We start from the raw sequence: 26,997 nt of genomic DNA, 5'->3' as shown, positions 1-26,997 counted from the left end.
AAGAATGTAATATTTTTGTAGAATTGCTAGACTCTAATTGTTTTGCCACAGACTTCAAACTATGTCCTCATTTGTGTGATTAGCATGTAACGTTTCTTGAAACATTACACATTCATATTGTGCACAATAGCTTTGAAGATATGTTTTTAAATATGCTTACATTATACAATATTCCGCTCTAAAGTATTTATGATATTTTCAAACACCTCGAAAATCCAAGACGAGATAGTTTCTTCATCGGAACAAATTTAACATTACATCACTTGCTCACCAAGGGGTCCGGAGCTTAAGGGACCTCAGTGGGTACCATCAGAGACCAAACAGCTGCTAAAAACATCATAGTGATCCATAGTCCATTAATTACTGTCTTGTGAAGCATAAGAAATTAAATAAGAAATTTAGTTTAGTTTTTTATTTTTTTTATTTACAAAGGATGCATTAGATTGAAACCAAGTAAAAGTAAATACACGTATAATGTTGCCAAAGTTTTCAATTTAAAATAAATGCAAATTCAAGATTTTTTTTTTCGTCGCATACACTTATTGATTATATAGAGAATATATAACCAGCAGTGAAATGTGAGTGAGTACGCCAGATCATTTTCCACTTTTTAAAGAATCCAGAAAACCAAATATTAAGTAACACAACTGTTTTTAACATTGATAATAAAAAAAAACATGTTTCTTTAGCTCCAGATCAGCATATTAGAATTATATTTGAAGCATCATGTACAATTTTGCCAGTTATGTCGTCTCAATATGTTACCAAAACTATGGCAGCACATGATGCAAAAAATTAATTGTGTCTCTATTTTTTATTTTTGCAGAGGTACTTTTTTATGAAGTCGAACTGATTGTCCTTTCGGTGCTGTTCCTCCTGGCTTTTGGTCACGCTGATCATTTTGTTTGTGCTCAAATGCTCCCATAAGCCATCACATCTTGATGAACACCACAGAAATGAAAAAGACGACACACAACACCATCACAACACACACAGGCACCGTAACAGCAACAGATGGCACCTGCAAGGCATTGACGGTAGCTGTGGCATCTGACTTTGTTACACACTGAATAGCCTACTCAAGTCGCTTGTTGTTTGTTGTGTTTATATAAAGGTCTTCTGGTTCATGCATGATAGAAATGTTTATTTATAATCCTTCCTGACCATGCTTGATCGCTATGTTTATTTAAAGGGTTTCCCTTTATGAATGATCGCAATGTTTATTAATAGATTATCTTGTTCATTAATTATCAAAGCGTTTGTTGAAGGTCTTTCTCACAGGTTATGCTGAAAGAACATTCACAGGATTCTTGTAACTTCTTAATCTTTTAATTTACTTTGCAACAACAGCTCCAGCAGATCTGAACCCAATGGAACATGAGATTATTCCCATGACAGCCTGACCTCACCATGACATGCAGAATTCAAGCCCTGCAGTACCTCAGCAAACCACTGAGAGGCATCCGGGCCTCTTTCAGCAACACAACTGTCTTGCAAAGAGCGGTCATTCACAGCCAGACAGTCATTTTATGAGTGCTTAAAGGTAAGGTTGGATAAGTGTTATTTTATTATTTTTTACTATTAATATTATTTTTGTTTGATTTTAATAATATTAATATGTCATTTTTTTTTTTTACAATTTTGATTTAGCTCTTATTTTTATATGTTGAATTTTCATTTGAAGTTTAATGTTACTTTTTAATAATTACTTGTTTATATATATATATATATATATATATATACAGTATATATATATATATATATACACATACAAATATATTTCTATTTAGCTTTATTTCATTTCAGTTTGAGTCATTTTAGTACTTCTTTCATTGCATTTAATTGCCAAAACAACATTTCTCATTTTTAAATTTCATCTAATATTTCTATGTTTGATTATAGAATTTGGGGTATTAAGCTGTAGGAAAAATCATTTCCATCAATCTTCAGGTATTCTGTCCGATCTTTCCTTCTTTCTTAATGTAGTCAAGTTAATCTCGTATAAAACCTTGTCCTCATGAAGCACACTGAGAACTTGAGAATAAAACCTTTTACAGTGCATTTTATTATTGGTCAGTGGTAGAATTCTGCCTCACCTGTTGTTAAAGCTCAGGGTTTGCAACCAGGAGGTTGCAGGTTTGATTCCCGAAAGGATGAGCTACAAAATCCACTATTGTGGACAGCAAGTTAGATGATAAATAGAACGATATAATGATAGAATGACAGAACGCTAGAACAATAGATAGATAGATAGATAGAACAACCTATAGACAGAACAATCGATAGATAGATGATAGATATATACATAGATAGATAGATGATAGATAGATGATATATATATATATATATATATATATATATATATATATATATACAGTTTTGTTCAAAATAATAGCAGTACAATGTGACTAACCAGAATAATCAAGGTTTTTCGTATATTTTTTTATTGCTACGTGGCAAACAAGTTACCAGTAGGTTCAGTAGATTCTCAGAAAACAAACAAGACCCAGCATTCATGATATGCACGCTCTTAAGGCTGTGCAATTGGGCAATTAGTTGAATTAGTTGAAAGGGGTGTGTTCAAAAAAATAGCAGTGTGGCATTCAATCACTGAGGTCATCAATTTTGTGAAGAAACAGGTGTGAATCAGGCCCCTATTTAAGGATGAAGCCAACACTTGTTGAACATGCATTTGAAAGCTGAGGAAAATGGGTCGTTCAAGACATTGTTCAGAAGAACAGCGTACTTTGATTAAAAAGTTGATTAGAGAGGGGAAAACCTATAAAGAGGTGCAAAAAATGATAGGCTGTTCAGCTAAAATGATCTCCAATGCCTTAAAATGGAGAGCAAAACCAGAGAGACGTGGAAGAAAACGGAAGACAACCATCAAAATGGATAGAAGAATAACCAGAATGGCAAAGGCTCAGCCAATGATCACCTCCAGGATGATCAAAGACAGTCTGGAGTTACCTGTAAGTACTGTGACAGTTAGAAGACGTCTGTGTGAAGCTAATCTATTTTCAAGAATCCCCCGCAAAGTCCCTCTGTTAAAAAAAAGGCATGTGCAGAAGAGGTTACAATTTGCCAAAGAACACATCAACTGGCCTAAAGAGAAATGGAGGAACATTTTGTGGACTGATGAGAGTAAAATTGTTCTTTTTGGGTCCAAGGGCCACAGGCAGTTTGTGAGACGACCCCCAAACTCTGAATTCAAGCCACAGTACACAGTGAAGACAGTGAAGCATGGAGGTGCAAGCATCATGATATGGGCATGTTTCTCCTACTATGGTGTTGGGCCTATTTATCGCATACCAGGGATCATGGATCAGTTTGCATATGTTAAAATACTTGAAGAGGTCATGTTGCCCTATGCTGAAGAGGACATGCCCTTGAAATGGTTGTTTCAACAAGACAATGACCCAAAACACACTAGTAAACGGGCAAAGTCTTGGTTCCAAACCAACAAAATTAATGTTATGGAGTGGCCAGCCCAATCTCCAGACCTTAATCCAATTGAGAACTTGTGGGGTGATATCAAAAATGCTGTTTCTGAAGCAAAAAAAAAAGAAATGTGAATGAATTGTGGAATGTTGTTAAAGAATCATGGAGTGGAATAACAGCTGAGAGGTGCCACAAGTTGGTTGACTCCATGCCACACAGATGTCAAGCAGTTTTAAAAAACTGTGGTCATACAACTAAATATTAGTTTAGTGATTCACAGGATTGCTAAATCCCAGAAAAAAAAAATGTTTGTACAAAATAGTTTTGAGTTTGTACAGTCAAAGGTAGACACTGCTATTTTTTTGAACACACCCCTTTCAACTAATTGCCCAATTGCACAGCCTTAAGAGCGTGCATATCATGAATGCTGGGTCTTGTTTGTTTTCTGACAATCTACTGAACCTACTGGTAACTTGTTTGCCACGTAGCAATAAAAAATATACTAAAAACCTTGATTATTCTGGTTAGTCACATTGTACTGCTATTATTTTGAACAATACTGTATATATATATATATATATATATATATATATATATATATATATATATATATATATTTATATATATATATTTATAGATAGATAGATAGATAGATAGATAGATAGATAGATAGATAGAAGACAAACAATCTTACTTTCTTATACTTATCCCCCCATACAGAATCAGCCAGAGAGCTGGCAGAGAGCGCCTGTCTTTTCTGGGGTTTTCACACTTCCTCTCAGAGTTGGGACCACAGAAGTCGCTGCCCAAACTGCTGGGGGTGGTGACTGCGCAGATACCCTTGATGATTGCGGTGGAGGAGCTGGAACATCGAGACCTGTGAAGGTGCAGACAGGTACATGAGAAGTGCTTCATTTTCAATCTTGCAAGGGTGAAAGCGGATGTTGTGTCCAGGACGTTTGAAAAGTTATTATCCTGTTTTTTAGTTTACATAACATAAATTTGCAACTTTGCTAATAAAAGGTAAGTGGGTGAGGAATATTCTCGACCTAGCAATTATTGTTTTGGACAAAAATGACTGAGATCCTTCTTGAGTATAATAGAATTATTTCTGAATGATTGTGCATGTGACGATGAAGACTATTGAGGCTGAAAATTCAGCTTTGCCATCACAGGAATAAATGTGAACTATAAATCTCAAAACTCCAGTTCTTCTAGATAAATATGACATGACTAGCAATTACTGTAAAATACTGACTCGCAACTCTCACATTGATCAGTTACTGCTAAGATCACCGGAGAGTGGACGACACACAGGTTGTGTCCTTCCTGATGATCTCTAATGAAATGATTTGTAATTGTTTAAAAGTCAAACTACTAGTTTAAACCTCACCTTTGTTTTGACTGACTGTAAATCTCTTTCACAGGACCACACAGGTCAGGAGGCACCATGTGACATGACTGAAAGACGAATCTTTACCATGGGTACTCAGATTGGATCTGCACTGGTTAGAGAACAAATCAGCTTGCTAAATATATACAATCATATTGAGAAGTCAAAGCTTGGCAATAAATAATTTTTATAAGCCACACCGGGCATGCACATACTGGCAAACTTCATAAATTACCAAGCCTTTTACTTTGTTTGACTCTGGCATGCATTAATCATGACCAGTCATGAGCACTTAACTGAAGCATTTCTGATTTATAATGTACAATAAATACTTTGTTACACCCAAGATCACATTCTCGTTCCTACACAACCTGTTCTGAAATCGCAGGAGTATCTGCATAGTAAGAACTACGACAATGTCAAAGCTCGAAGCGTCCTGGTTGGTCGGGACCTGTCGGTCAAGCTGTGGGCTTCGAGTCTGGCATATCGCAGAAAAACAAGTACAGGCTCTATAGAATATGTGGCAGATACGGAAATGAGAAAGTGGCAACCCCCAGAATCATTAGCACGGCAGCCTCATGTGAGTTTAATGTAATATTTATATTTTCAGTCAATGTTTTTGTAACCATAGATCTTCACACTGTATTTATTTATGTTTATTCCTCTATAAATGTCCTTTGGTATTTTGCTCTATGAGATGGTGACAGGTGAGTGTGTCTGTCATCCAGTCTTATAAAACTCTCTAGTAAAGCTACAGCTGCAAGGTTGTAGTACGGCTCCATTTGAATGGGAAAAAATTATAATCATCAAATTATGAAGTTCTTTGGAATCTCAGGAGAGCCCCCCCCCCTTTCCCAACATCATAGCCAGTGAACTTCTGCAGCATTTACAGAGAGTGAACACAATAAAGAGACCACCCAACTGCTCTAATACAAGCAAATATGCTAATACAACAGCAAATATGCTTATCTAAAAAAAAGCAGGCATATGTTCTAAACTGTAAAACAATTAGTCAACAATGAATCTATTATGACTTGTTTTTTTCACTAGATACTCTATTATCAAATCCTGCTGTCAATGGAAACCAATGGATCGAATCTCATTGGCTGAGCTGATCAGAAAGCTCCAATCAAAAGAGAGAAGTGCCAATGATCAGGCAGTGCTGCGAGTGTCATCAAAAGAGCTGGACACTAGCTATGAATAAATGAACAGTCAAGGTTTGAGATGAGCCCTTTAAAATGATTACAGAAAGCCACTGGTTTAAGACAGTGGCATCACTATAGAATTTACAGAAGAGAAACATTATCTTATCAGGCATGTACTATTGGGTTGACTATTATTCAGGACTTTAGATTATGGCTAAAGGCTAAAAGCTCAATTGTAACACAAATGAGAAAGAGGGGATGTTATGTAAAATATGCAACAGTTGAAGATTATGTTATACATATGCAGAAAAATGTAAGAGCAAAGCAATGTAAACGTATAAAACACACACGAACAGACCGTGTCTAGCAATCGTACAGGTAGTGCGATTTAATTTATAATTAGATTTATTTACGTTGGAACATATCATACAATTATGTTCATTGGTACTCATCTAATTCAAATAAGACTTATTATTATTTATTCTAAAAATAATACAACTTTACACAGTGCCACTCATGATTTTGATACACATCCAGGAAAAGCCACAATAAAATATACAAATGTCCAAACATCAACACTTCTCTTTAGCAGTCACTCTCCTTTTAAACTGCAATGAAATCAATTACACCATTCAACACAGACACATGAACTTAGTTATTTACAGGGTGATGCTCTTCTAACTGTACAGGAAGCAAGTAACTATGAGTTGTACATTATGCACAGTAAAGGTACATTATGTGAAAGGATTGAACAGTTAATAAGATGTTTGTGTTTGCTAGTGTTAGAAGAGGGCTGGCTCATCGTGGTGCTGCTCTTGACCACTCGAATACAAACCAAAGTGCACTACTGCAAGAGGAATGTTGTCTTTCTTGGTCTTTTTTGGAGTTGCTCTCCGTGCAACATATACATGATCACAAGACATCAGAATGGGGAAAAAGCAGTTCTATATATTATCCCTGGCTTACAAATGTGCTTATTAATAAATACATTTCCCATCCAATATATAGTCAAAAATAGAAACATCTAAGCAATAGCAGCATAAAGCGTCAAGTTGACTTACATGATAGGAATTATTGGTAAAGATTCTCTAATAGAAGTAAAAAATACATGAATAAACAAATAAATACTATATGTGTTCTCTATGCAAGGGATTCAAAACTAAGAGTCTTATTTATGTATTATAAACACATTTACTCAAATCAAACGAGACATCTCTCACTTGTCAAACCTCAAAAGTGAGTCAGTGCAGCACACATGTGATCCTGGAATACTAAATCACCAAGCACAGGTAATTCAGTAGCAGGATTTATAGTTACAATTTTTATCACGTCATTTGCTAAAAATCGTTATTTGAAATGTGAACTTGTCTAGTTATTGAAACACAATTATTTAACTATAGTTACAATTACAGTTGTTGAGTACAATTCATTGAACACTGGTCGGTTATTTTTTCTTTAGATGTATTATTTTTTTGCAGTAAACTAGCGATTTTATTCTTGGCATAAGCTTTACTAGCTAAGCACTTTCAGTAAATCTAAATATTTTTCAATGAATCTTCTAATTAAATATGTTTCAACTATTTTTGATAAATGGTAGTAGTGATCTCAAGTACTAAAAAAACGTATACATCTCAATATACACTACTTTTTATACAAAATGAACATCAGTGCCAAAACCTTGATTATGATGATCGCCAACTATCATTCAAGGGGAAAACACTTTGGTTTTTATTTGTTTTCTAAAAGATTTGACAATTGAAAAAGGCGAGAAATAGGAAGGCCAAATGTAAAAATTCCCTTTTTCTGTTTGATCTGACATAGGAATTAATGACATAATGTTTGATAAATCACATTAAAACTGCACTAAAATGCACAAACAGGAGTAAATGAGCAATAAATAGATAAACATCTCTAGAACATGAATGAATATTGCCCCGAACCAAAATAAAGCTCATGGACTATGAGCTCTCGTATACTTTCAAAATATAACTAGGTGATCTGAGACTTTCCCCTGCGGTTCCCTTCTTAATCTGTTTTCTCTAAAGAATATTTTTCAGTAAATAAATAGTATTATATTTCTATCTTCAGTAGTACGTCATGGCTCTAATCATATTAAGCTATATAGTTACACCATTTCTTAGATGGTGGATTTAGATTTCTCCTCTTTACCAGAATCCATCAGTGGCTGGGTAACTGAGCTAGGCTTTTTAGCATCTGCCACAGTTTGCTCAGATGAGCTTGCTCCCTGTCCCGAGGAAGATTTGGGAGCTTCCACCAATGGGATCTTTTCTTTGACCGGAGAGAGTGAAAGTGTGACCCTGCCGGGCTCCTCCAAGGAGGTGGCAGTCGGAGGCGGAGCCCCACCAAAACCACGGGCGATGTCATCAAAAGTTCGCCCTTTGGTCTCCGGAACTTTGAAGTATGTAAAGATGAAGAAGAAGATGAGGAGGATCGTGAATATAATGAAGACATAAGGCCCGCACAGCTCCTAGAATTCACAAATGAGAAAAAAAAAGTTCATTTTGACATTGGGCACACATTTGATCACAAAATATGAGATAAAAATGTATTATATTAGGAAAATTATTTGAAAAAAATAATTTAAAGTTCAAATTCAAGTTCATAGGTCAGTGATTTAAAAAACATTTATAAATGTTTAATTGAAAAGCTGGTGCTCCGTACAGAATAGTGACAGATTTACTCTAAAAACAATATTGATTTTTAAGTGGTTAAAGTAATGGCAACTGATTCAATAAATGAATCTAAATTAAATTCCTACCTCCAATTCTTTAATTTAGGGAAATGGATTTCAACAAGGAGAGGAATACAAAAATGTATAATAAAATAAGATCACGATAAACAGTTAGTCATGAGATAAAATATAATTATAATAAAATAAAAATAATGATAAAAATACTATAATAAAAAATATATTTTAATGGGTTAGATAAAAATTATTAGAAATTCAAGTTTAAAGTTGATATATATATATATATATATATATATATATATATATATATATATATATATATATATATATATATATATATAATTGAAAAGGTGGCTCTCCATATAAAATATTAATCATTTTACTTTAAAAGGAAATACAGTAGTTGCAATTGGATTAAAAAGTTAATCTAAATGAAGCTCATACCTCCAGTTTAGGGAAACTGATTCCCACAAGAAAGTTGGCTGTCCAGTTGGAGCATCCTGCAACAGCCATGGCGGCAGGACGTGGCCCCTGAGAGAACAGTTCAGCCACTATGAACCAGGGAATGGGTCCAGGGCCCATCTCAAACATGGCCACAAAGGCAAAAATTGCAGCAATGCTAAGGTAGCGAATAGCCTCGATTTCCTTCTGCTCAGGGACAACGGTAAGAAAATACAGTTATTAGACTAACATTCCCCATGATGGTCGGATATTTACAGTGATTATTTTAAATCTTCAGTAAAATGAAAACAGACAGCAGGACCCACCAATAAGAGAGCAATGGTCATGACCAATGCACTGATGGCCATTCCACCCAAACCAATAAGGTGCAAAGTTCTTCTTCCCGCCCTCTCCACCAAAAAGAGCTTATAGAAAAGGATAAAATGGAATTATTGTGTCAAACTCATCACATCACTCATCAACACTTTTTCTCACATAGTTCAATGGTTAAATACTTACAGATACTACAGTAAAGACAGTGTTGACTATTCCGGCTCCAATGGTGGCATAAATGGGCTGAGTCACTCCAGCTGACTTAAAAATACCAGTTGAGTAATAAAAAACCTTTGAAAAAAGAAAGTTACACAAAGGAAAGTCAAAATGGTTAACTAAAGAATGCAATATGAATGTAAAACAGGAACACTATTGTATATTATACATTTGACAGTCCAAAAAAACAATGAGTAAGAAATGAGATGTTCAGCACATTACAATTTAAGACAATGCAATGTGCTTTGGTCACACAGTCAGTGCAGTAATACATTCAAATTTTTACAGCATCCATAAAGTATGCATATTATAAACAATACATATACTGTTTTACATTTAAAATGACAAGCATAGTGCATGATGGGTAATGTATGTCACTCACAGCGTTGATGCCAGAGAGCTGCTGGGACAGGTGCAGCATGACAGCGATGAGCAGAGGCTGGCGGTAAGCAGCGATGCGGAAGAGCTCTGGGATGGTCACCTTCTTCTCCATGGCCATTTTTGCGCTCTCCTCTTTCATCTCCTGCATGTCCTTCCCCACATCCTCATAACCACGGAGACGCACCAGCGCTGAGGGACATAATTAAGGTTTGGTGACTTGCAGTAGACCAAAAACACAATACAGCAATATATATATATATTGAATGAGTTATTCTCTAATAATCTGCTTCTTAGGAGTTATTTAGTAAAATCATTACTTTTGAGGATGAATGTCTCAGAAAATGGAATGAGATAATAATGTTTACACTAAATAAACACATTCTGTAACATTTGCAAAAATGTCTTTTTATATAAACAATATTATGCATGTAGTTTAAAATGATATCACATCTTTATCTGGCTTAAAGTGAAAGTGTACAATTTCTCCAATGCCTAGCATGACTAAACAGAATTGCAAAATCTGTTTGTTCAGGAAACAGGTTTGCAACTGATAGTCTCACTCAAAGCCAGTTTTGCTGTGTTGGGTGGTCAAGATGCTCAAACAGAACAACATTTTGAAAGTGGAGTTTTAAAAAAGCATTTTACAGCTAACTGGCATCTATTACACATTTATGTGTGTAATAATCTTGTGTAAAATTATTTATCAAGCTCCAGTAAATGAAAAGCGGTATATGTTATTTAATAAAGGGCTCCTGTTCAAACAGATGTTTTAGCTCATTTTGTCATCAGCACACATAATTACATAATTAGTGTTAAGGGGAAACATAAGGTAAAGTGCATTTGGCACAATTTCATTGGCACTCAGAAGAACCTTATTCACAAAATAAAAAAATGTTTAGGAGTGGCAGCAAATTTGAATTTTTTCTCTTTTCCGACCAATGTAATTTTCTTCCTTTTTTGTAAACCCATCATGGATTTTTTCATTTTCTATTGAAACAAAAAGCAATGCAAAAAATGCATTTGCTGTTGTTTGCTTTCATCAGCCTAAGCTGTTCAGTGAAGTATGGCTGCAGTTCACTGGAGATAAAGCTCATTTGTGATCTCTCTCTTACCTTTGCGGGCCTGTTCTTCCTCATTGAGGTTAATGAGCAGGTATCGAGGGCTCTCGGGACAGAACGGAAGCAGTATACATTGCAGGATGGCAGGTAGCACGGTTAGAGAAAGAAGTACAGGCCAGAGCTTATATGAACCCAGTAGATACTCCAAACCAAAAATCTAGATGGAAAAGGACATGACATATAAGAAACTTTAACATTTACAAATATCAAATCAAAACGGATTAGGTTATAATGGGACAAATTAGACTAGCAGACTTAAAAATGGATCGGCAGATTCAATTAGAAGCTTCATGTAACTGAAGTGCATCAAAACTAATTATAGGGGATATTTCCCCAATGCTTTGTTGTGGCACAAACATATAATAAGGCCACAAGGCTCTTTACACAAATTTTTATAAACCATCTGGTCATGTCCAAAATCAAAAACTACAGTAAGGGCAGCAAAATTACATTGCTTTGACATAGAATGCTTTACCTGTGCGATTAAGATGCCAATCACGACACCAAGCTGGTGCAGGGTCCCAAAGGCCCCGCGGAGGGGAGTTGGCGACACTTCCCCAATATACATTGGAGTGAGACCAGTGAAGAGTCCACAGAACAACCCAATAATTAGTCGACCGGCAATGATCATCTCATAAGAGTAGCAGAGAGTGCACAGTCCCATGAGACCCCCACCAATCAGAGCCAAGATATTCACAAGAAACATCGATTTACGTCTGCAGAAAGGAAAAACAGACATGGGCGGAGTTCAACTGAATTAGGAAAACTAATTCAGCACTAGAGGAAATTAGAAGAATTAATGCAAGAAAGATGAGAACACAAATGTTAAGACTTACACCCATCTTTGGATGAGAATGTCTATAAAACTTTTAGTAAATACTCATCATGTTCATTTTATTGTATTTTGACTAAAATGATCTACTGTATACTACTTTCCGTTGGCAATAACATGCAAAATTATAGAATAAAACGTGTCAAACTGTAATAGACCAAACTATGGGGCACCGTTGGTAAAGTGGCTCATGCTGAAAATAACAGCAACATTGTCACATTTAGCTTCAAACAATGTTTAAAAAACTGTGAAAACTATGAATTTTTGACGGTCACTTTTTAGCAAATTTACAACAATGTCTGTCAACTTACAGATATTTTAAATAGTTAAATATAAATATTACATGTTACACCTAAATGTTAAATCTAAATGTTAAATCTATATGTTAAATCTAAATTTAAATCTAAATGTTAAAATTAAATTTTAATCTAAATGTTAAATCTAAATCTAAATTTAAATCTAAATCTAAAATCTAAATTTAATTTAGATTTAACATTTACATTTAACATTTACATTTAGATTTAGATTTAACATTTACATTTAGATTTAACATTTAGATTTAACATTTACATTTACATTTGACATTTACATTTACATTTACATTTACATTTACATTTAGATTTAACATTTAGATTTAGATTTACATTTACATTGACATTTAGATTTAACATTTAGACTTAGATTTAGATGTAACATTCAGATTTAGAACTTAGATGTAACATTTAACATTTAGGTTTAACATTTAATATTTATATTTAACTATTAAATATTTCTAAGTTGACAAATATCGTTGTAAATGTGTTAAAAAGTGACCATCAAAAATTCATACCGTTTTTTTAATTTTTTTAACATTGTTTGAAGCTAAATGTGACAAAGTGTTGCTGTTATTTTCAGCATGAGCCACTTTACAAACGGCGCCCTATACCAAACTCTTCTCAAATATTTAAACACACACACACACACACACACACACACACACACACACACACACACACACACACACACAAATAAAATAATTTAATAATCATTTAATAATTTAAAATGATAAAGGATTTATCAACACAATCAAAATGTAATGTTGTGAATTTTAGAATTGATGATTTTTCTTATTGGTTATTGCTGAGGAAAAAAAAAAAACGGCCAAAACCAGGGAGAAAGGCAGAGAAGGCCACAGAAAAAGAACAATGGCCACTGAGCACACATGAATGCTTGCTTTGTATGTGTCTGTTCTGACAGTGTGGACACAGTGTTCAAGCAGACAGGAAGACAGAGAGGTCAACTCTTCATCTCTGAGTGCCATTACAGTAAAATGCTTTTATTATTAAGAAAGCATTTACTGATTCTGACATAGGCTGATGAATTATATAGCTCTGGTTTCTCAACACAGCAACAAAAGTGAAAAATGACTACACTAAACCTCTCATCTTCCTAATATTTTTTCTACGTTACTGATACACAATGTGATCATTAGCTCCATGGTAATGGTAAATGGACTGCATTTATATAGCGCTTTCAACAGACCACATGGCCATCCAAAGCGCTTTACAATTTGCCTCACATTCACCCATCCACTCACTCATTCACACACCGACGGCGGTGTATGCCATACAAGGCGCCATCCAGCTCGTCGGGAGCAGCTGGGGTTAGGTGTCTTGCTCAAGGACACCTCGACACTTGGTCAGGTGGAGCCGGGGATCGAACCACCAACCTTCCGGTTTGTAGACAACCTACATGAACCACTGAGCAACTGCCGCCCCATATACATGTTATTACACATGACAGATTCATTTTCACTCACCTTCCAAATTTGTTGGCTATGACACCGACACTGAATGATCCCATCATTCCACCCACACTAAAGATGGCCACAGCAAGACTCCACACAATGGTGCACACACCCGGCTTGATGGGCTCCCCATAACGCTCCATCCATGTGGCATTAAAAAATGCCCGCAGTTGCTAAGAGGATAAAAGGTTTTCATTTAAGATGGTCACTGCATAATTCACATACTCCCATTTGTGTGTGTGTGTGTGTGTGTTTTTAAGTTTGACTGTTGAAAAGTTTGGGGTCAGTAAGATTTGTAATGTTTTTAAAAGAAGTATCTTATGCTCTCCAATGGTGCTGTAATACTATACTGTTATACTACTATTACTACTATTATATAACTATGTTATAATACTATACTATACTGCTGTTACTATACTTTAAAATGTTATTTATTTTTATAAATATTCCTATGAATTTTCAGCAGCTCTTGATCCTTTAGAAATCATTCTGATATGCTTATTTGGTGTTCAATAAACATTTATTATTATTAATGTTAAAAACAGCTTAATATCTTAGTGAAAACTGTAAAAAAATTAAAACTGTAATCTTTGATAAATAGACAGTTCAAAAGAACAGCATTAATTTGAAATAGAAATATGTTTGTATTACATTATTAATGTCTTTACCATGACTTTTGGTCAATTTAACGCATTCTTGCATCAAACCCTTAAAATAAATCATACTGACCCCAATAGTTTGATTGTGAAGTATATGTTTGTTAGAACTTTTGATTTGTACTAGACACACACACTTACTCACCTGTTCGGGGGCATTTATGACTCCTGTGTTGTAGCCAAATTGTAGAGAGCCAATTACAGCCGTTAATAAAGAAAACATGAGGTAGCATGTCACCTGCTTCTGTGAGAGAGACAAAAGGTTCAAGGTTGGTTATTCATTCATCATTTTAGTGTTTTATTATTATTTTATTTTATTTATTATTATTTACATCTTTGTAAATTTTTATCATAAAATTTCTAAAAACATAACATTTATATATTAAACATTTTCAATATTTAAAAAATATTTAAACGGCATTAAGACCAGGTGTGTTTCTTTAAACTCAAAGTTTACTGGCTACTCCCATATATTCTTTTGTTAACGTTTGCTTGACTGATTTCTCTAAAGAAAAGAATGAAAAAAGGTCAAGCCATTCACAAGATTTATAGATTTATGTCTGCAGAATGAAAATGTATAGACAGCCTGGGAGGAAGTTCAACTGAATTAGAAACACTAATTCAGCGGCAAACAGACTAATCGAGAAAGATGACAGCAAGAAAGAGAAGAGCAGTGTTAAGACTTGTGACATGTGCTTGTTTAGGTGAAAATGTCCTTTAATATTCATCATGTCATATTCATTCATTTTATTCACTTTTGTTCTGACTAAAATGGCAAACACTTTTAGTTGACAGAATAAAAAACTTTCAAACTGTAATGGACCAAATTGTAACAAAATATTAATGTTTATTATATTATTTAAGAACATAACATATCAAAATAAAAAAATATACAGTAATAATTATTATACTATGCATCGCATAGAATGATATATAATTTATTTATATGTAATTAATATATAATAAATTATAACCAGTTTTAATTAAAATTAAATCACATACATATATGTATATATATATATATATATACACACACACACACACACACACACACACACACACACACACACACACACATATATATACATACATACAAACAAACATACATACATACATACATACATACATACATATATATATATATATATATATATATATATATATATATATGCTATATTTATAAAGCACTGCAGTTATGCTGGTGATGTATTTAAGTGTCATCATTATGTGTAACAACTTTTATCTACAGAACAGTCCCATAAACCGAAAACACAGGAGGAACAGGTCACCAGCATCACTGCAGTTCTTAATGAAGCCTCAGAAGGGAATATGAGAGGGGGGACCATATTTCTCAGGTCTTTAGGAAAATCTGTTCCCCCTGTGCTTTCGGTGTATGGGACTGAGCTATAAAACCTCCAAAAACAATACATTCTACTTATGTGTTTGACAAACAACGTGAAATATACCTTGTGTTGATGTAAAGTAGGAAATAACATCATAAACTGATGCTTGAGATAATAAAGCACACATTTTCCGCTTTGAAATCATGATGTTGGGATTTCACAAATGCATGCCGAAGGACAAACAGGGGAACTGAATCCACTTTGACTGATGTAGTAAATAATGGAATGTAAACACGACAACAGCCAAAAGCATATCATTAAAGAGCTCATCTTAATCATCACAAATCAGCCATGTCCTAAAATGGCCCTGCCTTCAGCTGTAAGACAACACTGCGACTACAGATTCCAGGTTTCTAGAGCAATAGGACACAGCAGTGCTGACACTGTGAATTCTGAAGGGCTGTGTGATGCTGAGATGGTCAGACATTCGACACGGGTGACCTTAAAGATATTATTGAACTATATCAAAACAAAAGGAGTATATACTGTTTACCATAAACTGAATAAATACAGCAGTAGTTCTAGGACACAGATGCATCGGTGTAGGCTGATGCAGTATATGCAACATTTTGCCTTATCTATTCAAAACCAACTGGATCTAACTGTCTGAAAAAAATGTAGATCAATAGCATCATTTCCTTTTAATCTGATCCAATTATTCCTATTACTCTCGCTCTATTCCGCACACATACAAATACACTCAAGTCATGATGACTCAGTGAAATAAGTTTAGAAACAAACGTCCTCTTGACAAATACATTTCCGAGTCAAACACTCTATTTGGAAATGGATTAAAGACAACCTTGACAGAAATGTTCACACATTCTGTATACAACTACAGTATGAATGAAAACATCTAATCTGCTCAGAGTCACAACATCTTATTCCAGAATGAATTAATCTGCTGACGTTCTGAGGGTTAAGAGGATAAAAAATAAATGTCCAATACATACAACTTCAGCACCCATGCTGCCTCTTCCTCCATATCTCTCCCAAACATTTACAGGTGCATCTCAATAAATTAGAATGTCAAATTTCAGTAATTCAACTCAAATTGTGAAAATCTTGTATTAAATAAATTCAATGCACACAGACTGAAGTAGTTTAAGTCTTTGGTTCTTTTAATTGTGATGATTTTGGCTCACATTTAACAAAAACCCACAAATTCATCTCAACAAATTAGAATACTTCATATTGTTAGTGATTTGTTGGCCTTCTGGAAAGTATATTCGTTTACTATACATGTACTCAATACTGGGTTGGGGCTCCTTCTGCTTTAATTACTGCCTCAATTCAGCGTGGCATGGAGGTGATCAGTTTGTGGCACTGCTGAGGTGGTATGGAAACCCAGGTTTCTTTGACAGTGGCCTTCAGATCATCTGCAGTTTTTAGTCTCTTGTTTCTCATTTTCCTCTTGACAATACCCCATAGATTCTCCCTGGGGTTCAGGTCTGGTGAGTTTGCTGTCCAGTCAAGCACACCAACACCATGGTCAATTAACCAACTTTTGGCAGTGTGAGCAGGTGCCAAATCCTGCTGAAAAAAATCAGCACTTTCATAAAGCTGGTCAGCAGAAGGAAGCATGTAGTGCTCCAAGATTTCTTGGTAAACGGGTGCAGTGACTTTGGTTTTAAAAATCACATTGGACCAACACCAGCAGATGACATTGCGCCCCAAATCATTGCAGACTGTGGAAACTTAACATTGGCTATGAGCTTCTCCACCCTTCCTCCAGACTCTAGGACCTTGGTTTCCAAATGAAATACAAAACTTGCTCTCATTTGAACAGAGGACTGTGGACCACTGGGCAACAGTCTAGTTCTTCTTCTCCTTAGCCCAGGTAACACACCTCTGACATTAGCTGTGTTTCCACTATCGAGCTAGGACCGGGCGTGCTAGTGCGTGCCAGGGCCAATCGCATTTCCACTGTCACTTCCGGGGCTTGATCGTGCCTCGCCGGGGCTTCCTCGGGGCCAACGGCCAGGGTTTTTTGGCCCGACAAAAACCTTGGGCCAAAGCGGGCCAGCTGGGGCTAGAGGAGGGGTTACGAACAAAGGCAAAGTTTCTCAGCGTCTGGAGAGCGTCAGCGCGGATCATTTCAGTGTAAGATAACAGCATTAACACCAGCATTAAAGACGTTTTAAAATAAGTTGAGCTCAAAACTCACTCTTAGTTAGCAGCAAGTGTTTGAAAAAACGTGATCCGATGTGGATTACAATCACTAAACAAGGCAGAAATATTTATAAGCGATGTAAAAGACTATGCACGCTAAACATTATAGTAAATATGGTAAATATGACCGCTTGGATAAATCAGACGTCAGCTTCTTATTCTCTATCACAATTGTGTATTTATTGAGTAACATTTTATCTGTCATCTCGTTTCAAGAGTTTAGCACGTTGCATAGCTATCATCAAAATATAATAATGATTTTTGTTTGGGAGCTTTTATAAAAATAGAGAGTCTGCGCTGAGGATCATTTCAGAAAGATAACAGCTTTAACACCAGCATTAAACACTTTTTTAAATAAGTCGAGCTCAAAACTCACTTTCAGTCAGCAGCGAGTGTTTGAAATAACTTGATCCAATGTGGATTATAATCACTAAACAAGGCTGAAATATTTATAAGCGATGAAAAAGATATGCATGCTAAACATTATAGTAAACATGGTAAAATATGACCGCTTGGACAAATCAGACGTCAGCTCCTTATTCTCTATCACAATCGTGTATTTATTAAGTAACTTATATTATCTGTCACAAGCCTCGTCTAGAGAGTTTTTCTCACGTTGCCTATCATAAAAGAATATAGCCTAATAATGTTTTTTTGTTTGGGAGCTTTTATAAAAATAGAGATATTATCATTCATTATAAATATGACGGCTACTGTGGCTTCAAATGAACAGAAACAGACTAAACTGAATAAGCAGGCTATTTTCATGAGCGTTAAAAATAAATAAATAAAATAGAAATAAGTGTATTTATGTGTGATTAATTTTGAGTCCTGATAAATTAAATCAATATGATCAATGTATCATGTATTCTATAGTTAAAACATCGATGCTTTTGAATTTGAATATATAACAAAGCATACAAACAAACGGCCGCTTTTATCATGTTTGTTTTGTGATCGCGCATGTTCCAGTGACTTATTAGTTTTCTGATAACTTCTCTTTGATGGTGAAATTTTGAGGTTGCATGACGTTGTTCTGAGAGGCATGTAAAGGGCGTGTTTTAGTGACGTGCAGCGGTGCTTCAAGCTCCACTGTGGAAACCCTGCTCTATTCTGGCCTCGGTGCTACTGGCCCGGGGCTATGAGCCCCGTCCGGCCCGCTTTAAGCCCTGGCTCGCACTGGCCCGACAGTGGAAATGCGGCTATTGTCTGTGGTTCAGCAAATTCCTTGACACATCTGTATGCCTTGACCCCAGCCTCAGTCCATTCCTTGTGAAGTTCACTCAAATTCTTCAATCGATTTTGCTTGACAATCCTCATAAGGCTGCAGTTCTCTAGGTTGGTTGTGCATCTTTTTCTTCCACACTTTTTCCTTACACTCAACTTTCTGTTAACATGCTTGGATACAGCACTCTGTGAATATCCATCTTCGTTGGCAATGAGTGTTTGTGGTTTACCCTCCTTGTGAAGGGTGTCAATGATTGTATTCTGGACAACTGTAAGATCAGCAGTCTTCCCCATGATCGTGTAGCCTCTGAGAGATCATTTTGAAGGCTTAGGAAACCTTTGTAGGCATTTTGAGCTGATTAGCTGATTGGCATGTCACAATATTCTATGTTCTTGATAATTGGTGGATTTTTGTTAAATGTTAGCAAAACTATCACAATTAAAAGAACCAAAGACTTACAAAGCTGCATTGACATTCCTTTCAATGATATTACAGCAAACACACTGGGATTATGCATGACACTGCTGAAGGATCATATTGATTGACTTCTGACATACATTCAGTGTTGAATCAAAGACTGTATGTACATATGAATGATTTGCATAGATAAAATGGTTAAAGTCACGCAAGGCATTTAGGTCTACATTACAGTCATGATTCCTAGATGCAACATATAAACTTACAGTATATGTAAACCCTTTTACGTAATTAAAATGCATAACTGCCAAATTCAAATACACGTCGAGTCTTGTGGGAACAGATAATTAAACTATAGCACATTAACAGCCTCTGGGTCATTATACGAAAACGTGCCATTTCCCACTTTTAATGTTTGATTTTCAAATTTCTGTTTTGAAAATCTTTAAGCCCCTTTTTGGATTAAGTAGATCCTTACCTCTCAGGAAAATGTGCCGTGCCATCTCAGGCTATCTTATTTTTTTCATTTTTTTCATTTAACTAATTTAAATGTGTGTTTTTGGTCAACCCTGTTACCAACATATTAATTACTTTTTGAAAAGGTTTTCAATACATGTATAGAACAAATCTGATATACTGTGGAAGATATACTCCCCCTTGTTACATTAAGAGTGTTTGTGAATTGAGAATATTGAAAGTTTTATTTTTATAAGGGGATGAATACGTTCATTTCCAAATTACACTCTCCCAGCATCTTCTGTTTTAAGAAAAATGTATGGAAACAAAAATTAAACACCTCAATTCAGTTTTGAGTGGATTATTAGCCTCTCTTACTAAACATTTACAATTAATTGATTACATTTTTATTTAAATTTTTTAAGTTATATTAGAATATTATACAAGTAACAGGGTTGACACATCAGTTACAGGGTTGACAACAGCTACCGTATTGATTATACTGCTTGTTTGAGTTACAATTATGGTTGTAATGGAGTCTTAATTGGACATTCATAAACCTTTAATTCAACATGACTAATCAGCATATTATGTAGACGGCTCTATTGAGATATTTTAGCATAAAAATGATGAAAAACCGAAACTTATCTGTTTGCATGAACTTTAACTTTAAAATGTTTTAACTGTTGCCCCGCCTTCTACTTCTCAAACCTCATACTTTCTATGATATTGTGCTGAGAAAACACAGATTTACCCATTCTGTGTTGGTAGTGGCGTGTACCACAGTTTGCTTTGCCAATTGAGAAACTTGATTGGTAAACGGTTTGCCAGAATATACCCTGACCCAGATCTATCCCGTTAGTGAAGCATTGGTTTCCACACTGGTTTCATTAAATAAATAAATAAAGGAAATTATTATTTTAAAAGATTCACGAATAAGAATCATCTGTTCACGAATTGGATCGTGAACTTGCATTACCGAGCCAAAGATGATACTGAACATTTCGAATGAATAAAGAAGTTCATCTGTAAACCACATAAAGCTATTGTTTGACTTCATAAACCTTTATTTTATGCATGCTTCGTGTGGATCTGTTGACTGAATGCATAGTGTGATTTCTAGGAGAATGTTTGTGTCGTTATGTGCTTGTAACGGGAAAAAATCAGTCGCGGTATTGTTTGAAATCCCCAAACTTAAATATTAAATTAATAAATTACATCAAAATAAAAGTAATCACTGGTAATCTAAAATAGTTTTCAGATGTTACTGTAATCTGATTACCCATTATTTAAAATGTAATTTTAACGAAATACAGTTACTCATATTTTGTATTTTACATACGTAACGCTGTTACATGTATTTCGTTACACCCCAGCCCTGATTATTTATGATTGTGTAGCATACTGTAAATGTAAGTAGTTCACATGCCATCAAATAATCATACAAGTCACACAAGCTTGATTTATTTTTTGACAAGAAAACTTTTTCAAACTATTTGGATGGAGTGCATGTATGGAGAGTATCCCAAATGCAAACTGAAAAGCTTGTTAATTTATTGACTTCTCATAATAAAAAAAATAATGACTTTTGATTTATAAAGCACATTTATAAAACCCAATGCACTTGTGTGTATCAGTATAGATCAGTAACCTCAACATATTTTAGCCTATCTATCAGTAGAATAAATAAAAAAACATGATTTTTAGGGATAAAAACTGTAAAAAACATGTATATTATGTATACTATTTGTAAGAAAAGTATGTCTGTTAAAATTCTCAGTCATCCAGGTCATAGTTATCCAAGAAGGGTTGGCTCAGGGGTGACAACCCCACAGAGGTTAAATGCCTGGCACTCCCCATCAGTCATTTAGAAATGAAGAAACCCCTTGGATGAGAGGCAATAGCTTCAAATATGGACGTACCTAGTCCAGTTGCCCTTGATTTAACCCTTCTTGTGTATACAACATGGGTAAGATACACAAAAGCGTACTTGGGTCAACCCTCTTACCCTGGAATGGTTACAGGGTTGACGGTAACAGGGTTGACGAAAAAGGTTATTGCCGGCCATTACTAGCCATGAGGTATAGGTAATGACACTACATTACGTGCCTTAATGAGAGGCTTAAATATTATCATATATGTAAATTTTTAAATATGTACAAAAAACTTTTTAACATATGCTTTTCTGGTAACAGGGCTGACACAATGAGCGTGTCCCTGTCTTTCAGACATTACATAACCTCAAAGAAAATTCATTAAAAAGAAGAGAACACTTACTTGTCTTCTACCATCAACTTCATGAAAGTCAGATAATGTCACTTCCTGGAACTGATGCAACTTTTGGAACAGTCCATTATCTTTAAAGAGGTGTTTTTATAAAAAGTAACAGGGTTGACGAGAACCTAGGGACCCGACTAAATTGTATGTTTTTTTATTTTATTTGACACGTTAAGAATAAAATCCATTTATGACTAATGAACTGACACTTAAGGCTTTATACAAGTATATGTTTTTTTATGATAGTTTGACTTTTTTGGCCTCGATAGCAAGTAGAAGTAGAAAAATCTTACTGAGGGACAGGCCATTTTCAACATTTCTTCAAGATGCTTTGTACAAAAATGTGATTAAAATCCTTTAAAAACCAAAGAAACAGAAAATAATTTATTCTTATATTATGAGACATTATGGAAACTAAAATATAAAATATTCTATTTCTTTTATGTTTTATTAAGATTTACAGAGCTTTTTTTTCCTGAGGGACACAAAATGGCACGTTTTCGTATAATGACCCCTCTACTGATTGAGGACAACAGGTTAAAAGCACTAACCTTCTCCCCCTCCATCGTGCCAGAGTGGAAACGTCCAAGACTGATGGATTCCGAGTGAAGGTGATACTGGGTACACAATCTTCTTATGCCCGCGATGCGTTCCTATTCGTGACTGTTTTGCCTTTTAAAACTGCAAGATTGTAAAACATTTGTAAATTAGTAACAATTTATTTTTATTTTTCTAAATAATCTGATTCATATCATCTCGCGGAACATCCTTCAACGCTTATACAAGTTAAGCAAACCACAAGTGACATATTAAGCGACGTATAAGCCTATACGATTTTAAAATGTATAATTTAAGTAATATAAAATACAGTAACGTTAGTATTTTTGGTTCGCCAATATGCTTCATCCTGAAATGAATATAAAAGACCGAGTAACGTCACTGCTGCCATAGTTACATCTTCAGGCGAACTTGTAAACTTTTATGGTAAAAAATAATTTTTGGAAACCGTTTTGGAAGGAATTATGTACAAATACGTACTTGCATGTAAAAACAATTTTGACCATACCCCCGAATTTGTAATGCTCCCACCCCCACCCAGAACCTTCCTTCCACCGTGCAAAAATAACAAAACCAAAACAACAACAAAACACAACGCCAAAATAACAATGAAGACAACTCTTAAATAAATACATGAACTATAACATACACTGTCGTACAACAGGTGTTTCTGCACATTACTGACTGCACTTTTTTGACAAGTGGATTTGGTAGCATAGTTTTTCACCTGAGACCTATTTTTGACCATATTATACACCTGTAAAAATAAATATTTTCGTAGTTTTAAGCGCCAAATCAATAATATAAGGTCACATAACCAACAAAATAGATCACACCGAGGTATGTAGCGTTACAATTGTAAAGTTCCCCATAGTTTTCATCACTCTTTCATACTTGACGCAGTTAAATTGATGTAAGTTACACTAAACAATAAAGGATGTGGCTACTACAGTTATCTGCATCCGGCTATTTTGGTAAATCTATCACTATTTAAATATATGACAGTTTAAATAATTTGTTGAGGCTGCAATTACCTTTTGTGCGTCTTGAGCATCCGTTAGCTTGTGCACGTATCCCGTTGACCCACTGGCACTGAGTATAGAGATATTCGCTCTGTCGGTTATGGATTCTTTTCATTCGTCACACGCCGCAAAGACACGACCAACCGCACGTTCCCCTTTGACGGAATACCGCCAATCACGCACGTAAAACCTCACCACGCCCCTTTGTTTATCCACGACTAGTATTTCACATCACGCCTTCTGAGGGCTGTTGTCATAGCGCCTCGTGATGCTGAAATACTTTATTCGGCGAGGTATAGGTTAGGATGTTGTTTGGGGTGGGACCATGCGCAATGCGCATCCGATAACACCGCCCATGATGCTCTGCGCGAGTGACCTTGATAAAGCATCAGCTGATGGGTGCTACCAAATAGATGCAGCACCGGGTACCACGAACTCCAAAGGATGCAGCCACGGGGCTTTTATTTCCTGAAATTTGTAGAGTTATAAAAAGTAGTAATAAAAATACTATTAGTATTTATAATATATATGTTTTTTTTTGTTTGTTTATCTACGAATACCGTTGAAAAACGCAGTAGGCACATCCCACTTGCGTTTATTCTGGTCTCAAAGAGGCACCTGAGTCATGGCAGTATCAAATTCTGCAGTATAACAACCCAATTCTCCTGCATGAGGAGTCACAAGACTTCTCCAGGTGATTTTATAGAATTACAGGGTTGCATCATTATATACATTGCATTTTTGTGCTCTGTAAAAATATGTTTTTTTTTAATAGATCTAAATCCACATGCTGCTGTTGACTTAAAAAGCTATATTTCTGCTAGTTGTCACTTTTTGTCAGGATATGGTTCCTTGTGTTTGTTGTAGGCTATTTGTATTTAATGTTAAAAATGTAACTAGCAGAAGCAGAAAATGTAAACATGAGAACTAGCTGTCCTAGTTCAAATTACTGATTAAAATCTACCTTCATAATATATGTGATGCTTGCTTTAATGTATACTATTGGGGGCTTTATTGTGTTTCTTCTCCTGTCCATTAAGTTCATTGCTATTAAGTTAACACTTTATTTTTTATTTTTATTTCCATTCAATAAATATATACGGGGACAAAAACATCTTATCAAATTAAATATCATACCAAATTTCTTACATTTGTGAAATACATTTTCATTTATAAACATAATAGGCATATGATTTTAAAAAACACAAACAAACTTCAGTATATGGTTTTGTGTTCAGTGGCCTGTAGCACGAAGCAAGATTAAGAAACTCAGAGTTGCAGAGTAAATTTTGAGTTGTGCTACCCTACCCAGATTTTTCTTGCTATCTCCCATTGAAACAGTATGCGACAACAAAAAATGCTATCCATCAGATGATGCTTTATTAACGCCTACACCTACCTGTTCCTTACATTAATGAGTAAGGCCTGGTAGGACAATCTGTTGGTTAGGATGAAATGTCAGGACTCCCCAGTTTAGATCAGGATCAGCTGTTGCACAACGCTCGGCATAACCGTATAATTGTTCTCTGTCAACTCAGGTTTGATCCAGACACAGTGGTTCTCAAAACTGGGCTGGAGTACCACCTGCCCTGCACATTTTGTACATCCCACCTGATTCAACTAATCAGCTCATTAGTGGAGACTGCAAGCCCAAGTGGGTGTGTTAGATATAGGGAGACATATGAAACGTGCAGTGCTGGGGGTACTTCATGGAGAGGTTTGATCAGGTCCGCTGCTGGCCAAATGGGTGCCCTAAGCAGGATTGCATTGTTGTGTCCCCCTTTCTCAAATATCATGAATATGAGTATATGAACTACTATAGGGGTCAAAATAGAACTTAAGTTTATTAAAAGTTTATTATGACTTCAGAAATCATGCAAAAAGAATAAAGTAGTTTTACTATGATAAAACCATGGTTTACTTTTGTAAGCTATGTACATATGTTTTTTACTGAAGAAATTATAGGGGCTCTGTCATCAAAACAAAAAAGGTAGACAAAAATTAAAGATTAAGTGAATATTTGAATTAAATGTTTGGCCAATAGCCAAAACAAGGATTTGATTGTCCTGTAAATGTAGCAGCAGCAATTACCCTTTGCCTCCCTTTGCAGGCATTTGTAATAATATGTTATTGTTTATTTTGTATTAGCCTACATTATGTATTTCAACAGTGTTATTAACCAATCATTATTGCCTCACTGTTTTTTATTATAATAATAGAATATATATATATATATATATATATATATATATATATATATATATATATATATATATATATATATATATATATATTAGATGCGTTGGTGAAATTATTTCCGACATCAAAACTCGTTATTAACGTCAAAAAAGTTACAAAGGAATTTTCCCTAAATTATTTACAATTTATTTTAATACATATTAAAAATGTATAAGGTGTTCATTGTAGTTGAGACCGAAATAGACACATTACAGTTGTTTTTATGACTGTAAGTCTTTCTCCTCAAATGCTACTGAGCTTTAAATGTGCGTTTGTGCACATTTGTTTGTGAAAAAGTAGCATAATTTACTTATGATTTACAGTTTATTTTAATTAATATAAAAATGTAAAGGGTGTGCATTATAGATGACACCTAGATTAACAGTTTATAGTTTTTTTTATGACTGTAAGTCATTCTCCTCAAATGCTATTGACGTCAGAAAAATTTATACCAATATTGCATGTAACTTTAGAGATGGTCCCTAAATTTGAGAATTTCGCACGTCCAACGTCAAGCCAACTTCATGGCAGTTTTTTTTTTGTGTGTGTGTCCACGGGCATAGGTGTCAATCCATCAATGATGAGCATTCTTCCGCAAACATGAGGTGCCAGCGTTTGCGAGCGCGGTTGGGGGAAAAATTCCTTTTTTTTCATCTTTTTCGAGCAACTGGGATGTTGCCTCCCTGGGAGTTGGTGCCCTACGCAAACTGCGTACTCTGTAGGGTAGCAATCATGTAGCGTAAGTGCTACAGTGCAGGCAACAGAAATGTTCAT

The 26,997-nt window shown here is 35.1% G+C and overlaps 1 protein-coding gene and 1 pseudogene across 1 annotated transcript; one reads left to right on the top strand and one right to left on the bottom strand.

Moving 5' to 3' along the window:
- The first annotated feature begins 2,153 nt into the window (after window positions 1–2,153).
- Window positions 2,154–6,038, top strand: LOC127934989 (tyrosine-protein kinase STYK1-like; annotated as a pseudogene).
- A 328-nt stretch (window positions 6,039–6,366) lies between these two features.
- On the bottom strand, window positions 6,367–25,540 carry LOC127935872 (solute carrier family 2, facilitated glucose transporter member 3-like). Its single transcript, XM_052534075.1, has 11 exons — window positions 25,385–25,540; window positions 22,957–23,086; window positions 14,598–14,696; window positions 13,809–13,969; window positions 11,654–11,894; window positions 11,173–11,335; window positions 10,062–10,249; window positions 9,650–9,754; window positions 9,457–9,555; window positions 9,134–9,337; window positions 6,367–8,467 (listed from the first exon to the last, which is right to left on the bottom strand). Exons 2-11 carry the CDS (start codon window positions 22,969–22,971, stop codon window positions 8,117–8,119), a joined length of 1,626 nt encoding a protein of 541 aa, XP_052390035.1. The 5' UTR covers window positions 22,972–23,086; window positions 25,385–25,540; the 3' UTR covers window positions 6,367–8,116.
- Between the last annotated feature and the right edge of the window lie 1,457 nt (window positions 25,541–26,997).

This window comes from Carassius gibelio, chromosome A19 (assembly GCF_023724105.1).
Source record: "Carassius gibelio isolate Cgi1373 ecotype wild population from Czech Republic chromosome A19, carGib1.2-hapl.c, whole genome shotgun sequence".
In the NCBI taxonomy this organism is placed as follows: Eukaryota; Metazoa; Chordata; class Actinopteri; order Cypriniformes; family Cyprinidae; genus Carassius; species Carassius gibelio.
This window is presented reverse-complemented; position numbering and strand designations above follow the sequence as displayed.

What these genes read in the sequence shown, in the direction of transcription:
- LOC127935872 (XM_052534075.1), bottom strand. An exon ending in AGCTCTCTGGCATCAACGCT is followed by an intron (nt 9,755 to 10,061) that starts GTGAGTGACATA and finishes CTTTTTTCAAAG; the next exon opens with GTTTTTTATTACTCAACTGG. An exon ending in CTGTCTTTACTGTAGTATCT is followed by an intron (nt 9,556 to 9,649) that starts GTAAGTATTTAA and finishes CTTTTCTATAAG; the next exon opens with CTCTTTTTGGTGGAGAGGGC.